The sequence below is a fragment of the Chelonia mydas genome, chromosome 11, assembly GCF_015237465.2.
Source record: "Chelonia mydas isolate rCheMyd1 chromosome 11, rCheMyd1.pri.v2, whole genome shotgun sequence".
Lineage (NCBI taxonomy): Eukaryota > Metazoa > Chordata > Testudines > Cheloniidae > Chelonia > Chelonia mydas.
The window spans coordinates 49230988-49245382 of NC_051251.2; the positions used below are offsets into that span (position 1 = coordinate 49230988).

The 14395-nt window shown below is 39.8% G+C and overlaps 1 protein-coding gene across 6 annotated transcripts in view; it reads left to right on the plus strand.

Annotated features, from left to right (window-relative positions):
- The window catches only part of FAM171B (family with sequence similarity 171 member B), a 72937-nt gene extending 61513 nt beyond the window's left edge, over window positions 1-11424 (plus strand). For all 6 annotated transcript variants that reach the window (XM_037911945.2, XM_037911948.2, XM_037911952.2 and 3 more), the window contains one exon: window positions 46-11424. In XM_037911945.2, coding sequence (XP_037767873.1) covers window positions 46-1378 — 1333 coding nt within the window. In that variant the 3' untranslated portion in view covers window positions 1379-11424. The remainder of the gene's footprint in view (window positions 1-45) is intronic.
- The last annotated feature ends 2971 nt before the right edge of the window (window positions 11425-14395 follow it).

Sequence of the window (14395 nt, forward strand, 5' to 3'; positions counted from 1 at the left end):
TCCTACAATTCTCTCCCCCCCCCCCCCCTTTTTTTTTCCCGATAGGGATAAATGTGGCCAATCACATAGGAGGGAAAAAAATACAACTAAACTGGAGGTCTTAAAAAAAGACCAGACAACATCAACAACTCACATAAATCACATCAGTGCTGTGAAGGGGTCAGTAAAGCTAGAGGATAAGTCACAATTATACATGCCCAAGCTTTCCTCCTATAGCCCTCACAGAAAGACTTCTATGGAAACAGAGGACAAAAAAGCCTGGGACAATTTTAAAATCTACACAGAAAATGTTTCATATCAATCATCCAATCAGAGTGGTCACTTGAGGAATTCAGCCCAGTCCTTGGAGCCTAATGTTGGAGTTAGACAATTACAGCAGCCAAAGCACATTAACAGCAGTGTTTCTCAATCTCCCAGGGACATTCAAGACCAAAACCGATATCTTGCAGTGAACGAAGAGATGTATGGGCTTTCCCATATCCCAGAACAACTAATGCATATTTACAGTCAGCCTGTTGCCATCCTTCAAACCTCTGACCTGTTCCACTCTCCGGAGCAATTGCATGTGGCTAAGTCAGCTACTTTGCCAAGAAAAGGGCAATTAGTCTACAGCCCAATGATGGAGCCCACGAATCGAAACAGCTATATACAGACACTACCCAAAATGCCAATGCACTCTCCACTCCAGCCCCCCACTTCCAGAGATGAGAGAGCCACATTAGATGGTCAACAGGGCTTATCTTCACAAACTTCAAACTGGGGTCGGTATACCAATAATTTGCTGGAGTCTGTCTCTGTTCCTGGGACACTGAACGAAGCAGTTATGACACCATTTTCATCTGAACTTCAAGGTATTTCAGAGCAAACGTTATTGGAGCTTTCTAAAGGAAAACCATCCCCACACCCCAGAGCATGGTTCGTGTCACTAGATGGAAAGCCAGTCGCTCAAGTGAGGCACTCTTTTATAGATCTGAAAAAGGGCAGGAAAACAGAAAGTAATGACACCAGCCTGGACTCTGGCGTGGACATGAATGAGCATCATCCCAGTCGAAAACTGGAGAGAGAGAAAACTTTCATTAAAAGCATGCATCATTCTAAGATCCTTTATTTGGAAGATTTGGATCTGAGCAGCAGCGAAAGTGGGACCACTGTTTGTAGCCCTGATGATCAGTCTGTGAGACACCTATTGGACGGAGGAAGTAGGCAGGTCCTAGAACAGCACACTGAAGAACCACCTCGGAAAAAAAACACAACAAAAGGTCATGAGTCCAATACTCCTCCAGCTAAAAAAAGAGGTAGACCACCTGTAACTAAGAAAGATAGTCAAACCAATATCTGGAAAAAAAGAGAGGAGAGACCACTGATTCCTATAAATTGAAACACAGTGTGTTCAGTGTTCTTGCTTTATTCTAGCAGTTTATGCACTCTTTCCTCTTTGCTTCTTGTAAATTTGCAATGTTGGATTTATAAGGAGCAGTCAAAATGGTTTTCTAGTATCAGGTAAAGTTACATTTCTTAACGTGCAGACTAAGGATTATGATTTCAACAGAGCATTGGATATAAAATGTGAATTTGTCACTAAGAAATGCTACAATGGTTTGTTTAAATTTTTCATTCTTGGGGTACACCTCTTGGGGTGCACAGTTAGAAATTTAGGCACTCAGAAAAAGAAAGTATTTTATTTTTTGTAGGCATATTTCTGGGTAGCGATTGTTAAAAAGTTTCCAAAATCTTGTCCCTAACTGGAGTGACCAGCAGGCTATTGTGTAGTATTTACACATAACTTTTACTGGAGCCCTGACCGTAGTAATTCCTGTTTTGTATAAAGTTTCACCACATTAGTCTCAATGTGTTCTTGGAAATAATCAGGGACTTGGTATCAACTCCAGACACTTGTTAAGTCTGCAAAAATCTTCCCTTTCATGTGTTACTCAATGCATATTGAGTCAAATTTGGCTCTCTATCATAGGCTATTCCTGATTCACAAAGGTGTATTTAGGATAAAACTTGATGTCTAATGAAAATACTTTTGTAAATATGAGCAAATGGCGCCTTTTGCAGAAAAGGTACTTTTAGAAGGAATGACCTGTACTGTTAAGTTCATTCATTTTTAAAAGTTTTTAAAAACAAATAGTAAATTTGATCACATTGGCTAACGTGCCTCTTTTTTGCTACTTTTGTTAGTAGGCCATGCAGCACAGAGGTGTTAAACAGGCTTAAAAAAAAACCTGATTGTTTAGACTTTTGAGTTTATGGAAGCTGAGCTCCATACTTGGTCCACAGTACAACAGAGACACTTGATTATGAGTTATTACTAAGTTAAACAGCTACCAAAAGTTGTGAATGCATGAGATGTAACTTACATATGTACAGAGGAAGGAAATGTCCATCAAAATATATTTTTTGTTTTAAATGGTCATTTTGTCAAAGTGATAGATTTAGCTTTGGCTAACAGAAAAGTAGACTCACACTTTTTAATGTGCTTCACATGAAACAGAATATTTCCTATGACCTTTAAGATGTTTCTCTGAAGAAATAAGTCACAGCATTTTGGCTTTGGCAATTTGATTATAAAGGATTGCTTTAAAAAGTGTTATAGTAGAAAATTCCTTTTAAAGAAAAAAAAAGCTTTTTATTGTCTATATAATAAATATGGTTGAAGTAACACAACCAAAATATATATATACGCTATGGACCTGGGCTGCAGTCATCTTCACTCAGGAAACAATACCATCAAACTCGGTTAACACCTTTGTCTTTTGGGTGTTGGTACCATTCCTTCTTTTACTAGAAGAATTTGCAAACCAAATAGCAAACAATACCATGTTTCTGACTCTTCCTAGTATGCCATTGCTTCCTGAACATATGAAATCCTTATCGATCCCATGAATATAACAATGAAAAATAAAATGTTCAGAGAGAAATATTAAATATGGTAAGTAGATTATTGTTTGGCCAACAGAAAAATAAATCTGAAAGATTACACAAGTCATCTGCCTTACAGCTGAGTGTGGGTATTTGCCAAGTTTGCTTGCCTTTGGTAATGTGTTTTGATTTGTGTAACTAATTATTCATATAAAAATGTTTATAACATATATCCTTCATCAAGTTCCACCCTCTGGATGGAATTGTTTTCTCTGATGGATTCATAATGGTTAAATAATCAACCACACTTCAAAACAGATATACATTTAAAAGACTATTTGAATGTCAAGCTTATAAGTTATTGTCACTGTCAGTGCTTTCATTGTTGCACCAGTTTTGTTCAGTCCTTCAAATACAGAACCAGGGTTTACATTGATACTAATATAATGTCCTTGATACCCCCAAAATCAGACTTGGAGCACCCCCACAATGGTTTGCCTATTCCAGTAACTCTGTTGTCTGTTTTGGTACATAAAAGGAGGTGGCCCACCCTAGAGGAATAGCTAGGGTTTTACCAGGAGTTCCCCTATGACCTTCAGGAAACTCTCCAGAACTAACTAACTTTGTTTACCCTTGGGAGGATGGATACAGCCTTCCGCTTAAAGGATTGACACTTAGGCAGTAGTCATTGAAAACAAAATATTCTCTATTTAACATACCAATATTCCTTAATACAATAGATCTTAAAAGCATATATTAAGAAACAGAAACACAAATTCTATGAGCACAAGTATGTACATTAAAATAACCAATACTGTAGTATCATACATTTGGAGGTGGCTTAAGTGATTTCGTTCTACATACGGTGATCAATCAGATGGATGCTGACAGCAATTTCAATTAAATACTAAACTTTGTACATAATAACATACATACACACACAGGCATCCAACTTTATTATCTCAAGCATACACACAAACCTTATAAACAATTATTTTATTTCCTTAATATATTTTTATGCATCTTATTAGGATCTACTGCTGCCACTCCAATTTTTATTAATGTTGTTTCTATTTTTCCCTTTAGCTAATGGTGGCATATTAGCTGAGGGGAAAAATAGTGTTCCTAATGCTGTGCTCTGAAATAGAGCAGCTAAAAATCTCTCTCGTGAGTTGAGGGTTTGTCAGATACCAGTCAATACTGAGAATATGCTTCTATGTCACTTTGTGCACTACAGCAGCTTGACACTGATGAATGTTAGTTTGCAGATTCCCTTATGGAATTTTTGTGAATAAATCCATTCTGTGGAGAAGAAAATAATTGATTCCTCAAGCCTACTGTATGTGGCTCACTAATGGGAGTGATAGGACACAATAAAATAATGGCTTTATTTAATCCGTGCAAGCTCAGAGAGATTCAGTTTGGCATTCTGCTGTTCCCACAAGAAGTTGTTATGCACCAAAGCTGGGATTCACTCCCCCCAGGGATGTGTACGTTTGTTGGGAGGCTCAGTTTTAAGTCTGGGACTCCATAGAAGCCCAGTGGAGGCTGGCTGGGATGTGCACTGTATTGGTTGGTGCATCTACCTGATGGGCTGTGCTGGCTAGCTCCAGGTTGCCACCCCCAGCAGAGTAGGAGATTGTACTCTTGCATACCTCCCCCCCAACCAAACATTGTGCTGTTTGGGCTCATCAGGCAGAATCTGACCATATAGATGTGGCAATACAAAGTGCCCCTTCTGAGCACATATGCCAGTAGTGCATTTCAGCTGATACCCTCAGATCTGGTTTGTTAGGCTAACAGACCCCAGAAAATTTGGCTTGCTTTTAGGCTTCCAGCAGCAACATGGATCAAAAATATATAAACTTTTTTTATGCAAAATCATACAGGTAGTGTTTGGACTTCATGAGCTTATATGTTGGCTCAGAGGTGAATGAGTGATTTGTTAAAATAGTCCCCTTTATACACATTTCAAGGCAATACATGTTGTGTGCAGTGATGCTGTACCATGTTGATCAAAAGATATTAGAGACACAAGATGGATGGATAAGGCAATACATGTTAAATGACACATTATCTGTGTAGATGAAGCACATTAGGGAAAGTTGGGTGCGATAATGTCTTTTATTGGATCAACTTCTGTTGTGAAGGAGACAAGCTTTTGAGTTTACACAGAGCTCTTCAGGTCTGGGAAATAATCGCAACGTGCCACAGCTAAATTAAGGTGGAAAAGCTTGTTTAGCATAAGTAGTTAACATATTGTATGGGACCATTAAAGGTGAAGTGGCCAGGGAACACCCCTGCAGTCATAGGACCAAAAAAAAAAAAAAAAAGTCAGAGGATGGGTTAGTGGGTTACAGATCATTATAATAAGCCATAAATCCAGTGTCTGTATTCAGTCCGTGATTTTTAGTGTCTAGCAATGTTATGAATTTAAGCTCCCAGGCTCGTCTTTTGAAGGTGTTCTGCAGCCGCAACAACACTGCAAACATACAGAAAGCACATGTCTATACAACAAAGGTTCTAAGACAGTTGAAACCCCATCTCAAGCAATACCTTCATTGAAGTATCTAAATGTTGGTTGATACCTCTGTTGGGATTTTCTCACTTTTACCTGGCCCTGTTCTTGTCCAGTGTCAGTACTGGGATTTTCTGGACTATTCCCACCAGCCATTGGTTTGGTGATAATTGCAGTAGTACATCTGTCATAGTGGCCTTACTACACCCATCTTTGTTTCGCAATCTCCCACTTGCTAGCACTAGTGCTGTTTTTGTTGCTCTCTTTTGATTTACTGGCATGAACTGATTAAGTATTACTAGCAGTTGTAACGTGGTGCACTCTGTCCCAGCCCTTGTATGCCCAGAAACCTCAGACTCTCCAGTGAGTGGCATCTTTATGTTATTTATTTATATTCCCACCACTGCCACCAATACAGTCTTGTGCAGCCAAGTATTTACAGTGGTTTCTTGCCCTGTCACCCCAGGGCCAGAGAGAAACAGAAACGTCCCTCCCTTGGGATCTCAGAGCATGCTGAGTTCACTAACCCAATCTCTCCCCTTTCTTCCTGTGTCAACTTTTCTAGCCCTTAGCTAATCAGTCTTGGGCCGATGAACCAATTAGCTAGCTATCTGCCAGTGAGTCTTCTCCAGGGGAACTAATTGGTACCTAAGTGATCAGAGGGCTGGCTTGCTTGTTTGTCTCCAGCACTCTCACAACAGTGAGACATGTCAAGTGGCTTTGCTACATTATCCTTGTTTGCTACATTTTTGTGCTTGTAGACCAGAAGGTCTGTAGTACTTAGCTCAGTGGTTGGATTTCCTTTATTTTTTCTCACCCTTTAAGATGTCAGAAGGGTATAAAAGACTGACCTGTAACAGGCCCAGGGGAAAAATATTGGCCACAGACTCCGAAGAGGAAGGGTCATATTAAGGCAATTAAGGGCCCTAGGTGCACCATGATATTAACCCTTCCTGCTCACATGCCATGGCCCCACCTCACACAGAATGGCAGTCATAAGATGCCCCCTCTGCTTCCCCATGGCCCCAGGCTTCAACTAATGTTTCACCTTTACCTCAGGGCTCTTCTATGTTCAGGCCCAGCAGCCAGCCAGGAGCTCTTTCTCCTCTGGTCACTGCCAGCAGTGAGCTGTCTGTGGTGCTGCAGTCCTTCAGCCTGCTAGGAGCACTGTATACTCCTCAGGCTCCAAACAGCAACTGCCTGATAGTACCTCTGCAGCTTCTTTTGTATGGGTCTGCAAACCCCTGATTGGCTTCTCCCTGCAGTCTTTCCCTAATTGGCTGCCTCCTGAACAGTCTCTCTAGGCCATTTGGAGGACTTAGTTCCACTGCTCTTTTCTGGGACGGGGTGTGGTAGAACAGCAGGAGACCTCTGAGCCTGGTACACCCCATCACAGGGCTGTTGTCATACAAGTGTGCAAGGCCATTAAGTATCTCCTGCTATGCAGGAATGTGACTATTAGTAACAGCAGAACATAACGTATTGGTTTGCAGCAATGGGGTTCCTAAACTGCAGAGCAGCGATAGATGGCACGCATATCCCTATTTTGGCATAAGACCACCTTGTCACAGAGTACATCAACAGAAAGGGCTATTTCTCTACAGTTATGCAAGTGTTGGTGGATTATTGGAGATGCCTCGCTGACCTCAGTGTGGTCTGGTCAGGGAAGGTGCAAGACACTTGCATTTTTAAGAACAAGGACGGTTCAGAAAGCTGCAAACAGGGACATTCTTTCACCTGCTGATATTGAAATACCCATAGTGATTCTGGGGGACCCAACTTACCCCTAGCTCCCCTGGCTCTTGAAGCCATACACTAGCCACCTTGACAGCACCAAGGAAAGATTTGACTACCAGCTTAGGAAATGCAGAATGGTAATTGAATGTGCTTTTGGTAGATTGAAGGTGTGCAGGCATTGTTCACTCACAAGATTGGATCTCTGAGAAAAATATCCCAATCAACAATCCTGGGCTTGTCTCCTTTTGCAGTCTTTGAAAAACTCAAGTATAGCACCTCCCTGTGCCTTCCCCCAACATTTCATGTAGCATCGGGCTGCATCCCTACCACTCTACTCAGACACAGCTTCACATACACTGACCTACGAAAGCCAGGGCTGATGTGTGCATGGGTAAAATGCACAGGAACATTCCTTCCTCTTTAAGCTCTGTTTCATAAATTTAAGGTTTTAATGTATTTGTTTTTAACTTGCACTGAATTTTTTCTGAAGTGTTTTTGTTACTCAATAAAACTTTGTTTGGAAAACAATTCATCTTTATTAGTTCCCAACATATGCTGCAGAGTGCCTGGTGACAGCAAAAGCACTCACTTGACTTATTATTACATACTGTGACAACTTGTAGGATCAGTGACGAACACAGTGTAATAATGATAAATATACAGTAAGAACCACAAAATTAATAGGTGCATTGACAGTGTTATATTAATAGATGTGCACCAAGCACATCGTAGTTCCTAATAAGCTTGCAAACTGCAGGGCGAGGTACGCCACAATGCATTGCTGTGGCTCACTGTTAAAGCGCTCTTTCAGAGCTTCCCTATACCGATAGCTTCCTGTTGAACTATTCTGATAGCCCTTTTGTTTGACTGTTCAAACTCAGCAGATAGGCAGTCAATCCCTGCCCTCCATCCTGGTGGCAACTCTTCTCCCTTTGTTTCACAGATACTATGCAGGACACAACAGGCAGCGTTAACGATCTTGTAGGTCCACAAGAGTCCTGCAGCTTCTGTGTTTGTTGCTGGAGAAGCCCCATTATCACCTGGTGCATCTCCATTTCTTACCTGCTGGGACTCCTGGGTCTTTCTCTTGTTCTTTCCTTTTGCATACAGTATTCATCCTCCAGAGCCTCTGTTCACTGGCTTGTAGACTCTCATTGAATGTCTCATCCCAAGTCCTTTTCTTTCTCTTCCTTATTTGGCCCAGGTGTTCCGTGGGGGTGGGGGGAACCCCTCAAGGCTGCAATGGCAGCAGCTGCAGATAAAACACACCAGAGATACCATTCTCAGGATAGTCGCAACAGAAGGCAAAAGTTGAGATTCAGACCTCCCTTCCCTTCCTCCCTAAAGTTATAAACAAGACATGGTCATTGTCCACATTTCTACAGCTGCTTCTCCCCACAGGCCCAGGAGAGCCAATATCTTCTGTGTACTCGGGCAGGTGCACGTCTGGAGCCTGTAGCTAGCATAATCAACTATGCTGTTGCATGCAATTGGAGAGCTGCTAGGTGTGCTTTTTGAAATGGACAATCAAGAAAAGGAGTTTAAAAAATTCATGGAGTTTTAAAGGGGGAGGGCTTCTAGTCTCCGTGACCCCGGGCAGTGAAGTTCACAATTGTGATCAGAGCGGCCGGTGTTGGGCATTGTAAAAGAACGCCATCTCTGAGAAGCAGGATTCTTCAAAAGATTATTATTGCCGTTGCCTCATGTAATGAAAAACTAGGTATCACTTACTCTGAGCATAAACACTAGGAGTTAAGAATGTGTGTGCACAAATGTACCTTTTGTATTTCCCCTGAGGGTCAGATTTCGTCAGATGCATGGGGCAGACTTCAAATAAGTAACTTTATAGGTTTTTTCCCCTGTGGCTGCAGTGTGTGACTTAAGGAGCTCCAGAATTTTCCCACTTCAGAGTAGCACACCAGTTTCAAATCTCTTCTGCCTTGTATAAGGTAGGCTAATGGAGTCCCTAAAAAAAAAAAAAAAAAAAGTAATTTAGTCATGTGTTTTTTATGCAATATAGCACATTTTTCAGACCAAACACTTCTTTGTAATGAAGATAAGTGACTATGTTGCAGTAAACTGAGAATATTAAACTTACTGATGTTTTCTTAGGCGCCAAATGGAGGTAGTTTTCTGTTAACTTGGCAAACACCATCATGTATAGGCAAACACCACAGGAGAGGAATTGTTTATTCCTGATGTGAGGGGACTGTTGTCTAATCAAGAATGTACATAGAGGGTTCTGATTAGAACATAACTATGTTTGGCATCCTGTTCTATGTTTGACATCCTGAAAAAAATACTTGGGTACTGCCAGATTTACTAGTCGAACAGTGAGCATGTTCGAGTAATGCAGATCTGGAGAAGCTTCCCACAACCAGACCCTCGCAACAAAATCCATGATGCAAGAAGGAAAATATTTTGTTTGAGTTCCACGGTCTTGCTCACGTGCAGTGATTTGTACCAAAGAGGAGGAAATTGCCTGTGGATATTCCACAATAATTGAATTCACCCTCTCGTTGTCAGTCTTTTTCATTAATTATAATAAAAACAAAGTGGGTTAATGGTAAATTTTAACGTAGCAGTCTACAAGTTAAAATGCAGTTACTTCTGAAATAAGATGACTTTCAATGAGTAGTACTGTATTTGGAACCCTTTACACGGATAGAGTAAACAACCCAGGCATGGAAGAGCTGAAGAAAGTAAACTAGCCTGCTAAAGTGCCTTTCTTTTTCCCCAAAGAATTATTTTATCGGTCGGACGCTCCACTATATGAAAAGCACACGTAAATTTTTTTCTGTTAGCCAAAAAAGATCATGACTAAAACTATGTAGTTTCTGTAGTTTTTGAAAGACAAATCTAGTGTTTCATGTTGGAACATTGCCTCCTGCATGTAGATAACAACACTTGTTTGCTGTAAGCCATGTTTTTACATTTTCTATTCGGGAAGTGTTAAGAAAATGTTTGTTGGAAAGAAGTCAGAAATTATCAATGAAATCACATCTCTCCAGGGATTTCAACAGTCAAGGATTTTTTTAAACACACAGGGCCTGATTCTGATCACACCTCCTTAAATCAGGGAGTAAATGTGTTGAAATCCATTGATGTCAAAGTATAAAACTGATTTAAATGATCTTGATATCAGATCTAATACATTTATTATCTCAAATGGAATGTACACATAACTAAAAAATTATACATCCTACTTTAAGTGCTGAGCTACCTGGCTAGCAGGAGGTAGAAGCAGTATGGAGACAGGTATTTTATGACTTACAATGAGGGAGCTAATTTTAATCACACTTTTGAGCCTGACCCTGCATTGCTTATGTACTCCAAGTGCCCCCACTGACTTCCCAGACATTGAATTTAGTGGGCCTTTGGGCATGCAAGAGATACAGGAGTAGGCCCATCATGTTTAAAAAGTGAGGATGCTATTCTCGAAATTGTTCGTATTAAAATGTAAATGTGTGTTACTCTTTTGGCCGTAGGCACTCTGCATTCTGCTAAGGATTTGGGATATTATAGCCGTTTTTTAATGATAAACACTTTTATCCAAGCTTTTTTATTTACTTTTAAAAGAAGTATTAAATATTTCCTGCTAAAAATCTGAAGCCATTCACCCCTTTGTAGTAAACCTTTTAAAAAACAAAAAACCAAACAAAAAAAATTTATGTAGTAATTCATGTTCTCAACATTTTAAAGTTTAAAAATTAGTTTTTACCAACTGAAATTTCCGTAATTTTAGTCACAAATTAAGATTTAATAAATCTCTATACATGTTTTCCAAGTACTTGGATATATTATTCCTCAATTGAACTGATAGATTCAGTTAAAGCATAATATGATGTTAGACTTTAATGCATATTATGATGTCAAGTCTTTTGTAACTATTTTTACAGCATCTTTGCAGCTGTGTTGGGGAAAGGGCCCTTTTTAATGCTCACTAGAGCATGAAGCTCACAAAGAGTCCAATTCTGTGAGATGATGAATCCCATGGAGCTGATGGCACAGGAAGTGCTTAGCATCTTGCAGGACTGCGCCTTAAATGTTGAACAAGCACTTCATTGCCTTGGCAATCATTTTCAAACACACAGTCTTGTAAACATTTATTTTCTATTTCAAACGTAATTGACATTTTGCATCCCTCTTTTTAGGTGTTTCTATCTTTTTTGTATCCTTTTGTCAGGTGTCTTAATGTCTCAGAGTATTTACTACAGTACTACTCTATTTATTGCTGAAAATGTAATTAAGATTTGTAAAACATTATAGCTCATGCAATATAATAAAATAGTTTTTAAAAGTTATTGCTGCCTTATTTTTAATTTGTATTTTGAATTTCTTTAAGCAACACACATTATTCAGGAACACACTAGTTTCATGTGAACTTTCTTTGCTAGATTTATGACAAGAAATTAAATTTTCCCACCAAATCACTCCTATATTGAGAGCTTGTCACTCGTCACCAAAACTGCACTTACTATTAATTTGTTTACTTAGGCTCCAAATCCAGTAATAAGCTCTGTGTAGGCAGACATCTGTGTCCTCAAGGAGCTCACTAAAGAATTGAGACCTTATGTCCTGATAAAACCCCCTATTGACTTAATTTAGAGCAGGACTGAGTCATTACAATGGGCATGATTCTGAAAGGTGCTGAGTACCCACAATTTCTACTGATGTCACTGGGAAATGCAGGAACATTCTCAGACTCAAGCCCAAATGTTTTGGCTCATTGCAGTCCTGCTTGCATAATGTGCTCCGCTTCAGAGAATCTCAGGATTTTACCTTCAGAACAGAGCAAGTCCTTTGAAGTCTATGTTGTGTTATTACACTTAATTGCCTTCTGTTTTGGTCCCCAGTTACATCTTTGGGGTCAGTACAATTTTTTTTAAATGTCCATAGTAACTAGATTGCTGACTGTAACAGTAAGGCCTAATTTCTGTTAATGTCAGTGGAATGTTGACTGTTCACAGAGAAGCCATGAAAGGATTAAATAAGATCTGAAGTGCTCTCCATAGAATGTTATCTAAATAGTCTGGCTCTATTGACAAACCCGGCAGTATAAGAACAACATTGTAACTGTTTTGTGACATCACAAAGACAATACCTAAGGAGAGGTACTTGATTTATCAATAAATCTAAGATTTGACATCTTCCTTTGTCCTGCCCATCTCTCACATGTATTTTGTCTGTGATCAGACCCTTCACTGGGCTAGGAACTGTACCCATGTACAAGACAATACCGAGAGTTTACAATATAAATTGTCAAGACACTGGATGTGAAAGGGGAAATACATTTTACAGATGAGGAACTGAGACATGGAGAGATGAAATGACTTGGCCAAGGTCCATAAGAAATCTGTAGCAGAGCTGGGAATTGAACTGAGATTTTGAGAGTCCAGGGCCTCAACCAGTTTCTCATTTCAAAAGAGTGTAGTCCACTTCCCTGAGAAACTGAGATTGGAAAATGAGTAGGAGCTATAATCCCACAATTTAACAATTAAATTACAATTATATTTTATCTCTTCAGCAGACACAGAGTGCTCTTGATGCACAAATGTAACCTTGTTTATTATAATGGGAATTAGAGGAGATTATACCCTGTTCATTCTCACGCTCTCTCTGGTACATACTTTGTTGTTGTAACTTTAAGCAAATGTTTACTAGCTGGCTCCCAAAGCGGTCTGTGTCTAGTTTCTCTAATTCTCTACACACAAAGATGATAGGTTAAAATAAAGTTAATTCTCTATCATCCCTCAGGAACCTGAGTTCCAGCCAGAAGGTGGTTGTTTGCTGCTGTTTGGGGTTTTTGAAGGAAAGTTCAGGGTGATTGTTTTCTCTAGGTAAAGTGATATACAAAAAGAGTTTCACTACTGTATGTCTATAAATATTGCAAAGATTACTGTTTTCATATATCAGAAGTCCTCTCGCTGAAACAAACATGCCTTTCTTACCAGTAGCTTGATAGGTTACTCTATTTTAAGTTGAATAAGAAATCTGAATTGCTTTCTCTCTCAGTTCTTTCTTTTGTTCTTTCTTAGGCTATGTCTACACTACATCTTATGCTTGCATAATTTATGTCGCTCAGGGGTGTGAATAAACCACCCCCCTGAGAGACATAAGGTACACCAACAAAAGTGCTTGTGTGGACAACACTTCTGGGAGAGTTTCTCCCGCTGGCATAGTTTCTGCTGTTCGCAGAGGTGGTTTTATTATGCGGACAGGAGAGCTCTCTCCCATTGGCATAGAGCGTTTTCACTACATGCATTGCATTGTTTGTTTGCTTTACCCCTTAGAAAATCATCTAATGCCCTCAAGTGATGTAATCTGTGGAGCAAATACACTTCTATTTCCAACAGCTTGAGCAGCCCCTATGACCTCAATGACCCTGCTGTTGGTTCCTGGTTCCTTGGACAAATAACTAGTGTGTCAGACCTATCCACATTGTCAAGATTCCTTCCCCACTCTGAAATCTAGGGTACACATGTGGGAACCTGCATGAAAAACCCCCTAAGCTTAATCTTACCAGCTTCGGTTAAAACGTCTTTCCCCCTGCAAAATCCTCCCAAACCTTACACCCCCTATCCTGGGGAAGGCTTGATAAAAATCCTCACCAATTTGCATAGGTGAGCACAGACCCAAACCCTTGGATCTTAAGAACAATGAAAAAGCAATCAGGTTCTTAAAAGAAGAATTTTAAGTAAAGAAAAAGTAAAAGAATCACCTCTGTAAAATCAGGATGGTAAATACGTTACAGGGTAATCAGATTCAAAATATAGAGAATCCCTCAAGGCAAAACCTTAAGTTACAAAAAGACACAAAAACAGGAATATACATTCCATCCAGCACAACTTATTTTGTCAGCCATTTAAACAAAACAGAATCTAACGCATATCTAACTAGATTGCTTATTAACCCTTTACAGGAGTTCTGACCTGCATTCCTGCTCTGGTCCCGGCAAAAGCAACACACAGACAGAGAGAACCCTTTGTCGCCCCCCTCCAGCTTTGAAAGTATCTTGTCTCCTCATTGGTCATTTTGGTCAGGTGCCAGCACGGTTATCTTAGCTTCTTAACTCTTTACAGGTGAAAGGGTTTTTCCTCTGGCCAGGAGGGATTTAAAGGTGTTTATCCTTCCCTTTATATTTATGACACACACAAACCTTTGGCAATTACACCACAAGGAAAACAAATTTCTTGTTGTTTTTTGTGGTCTGACCAGTAACAGACACTCACCCAAATGTCTCATTAGATACGAGGCCTGGTATGAGTAACTTGA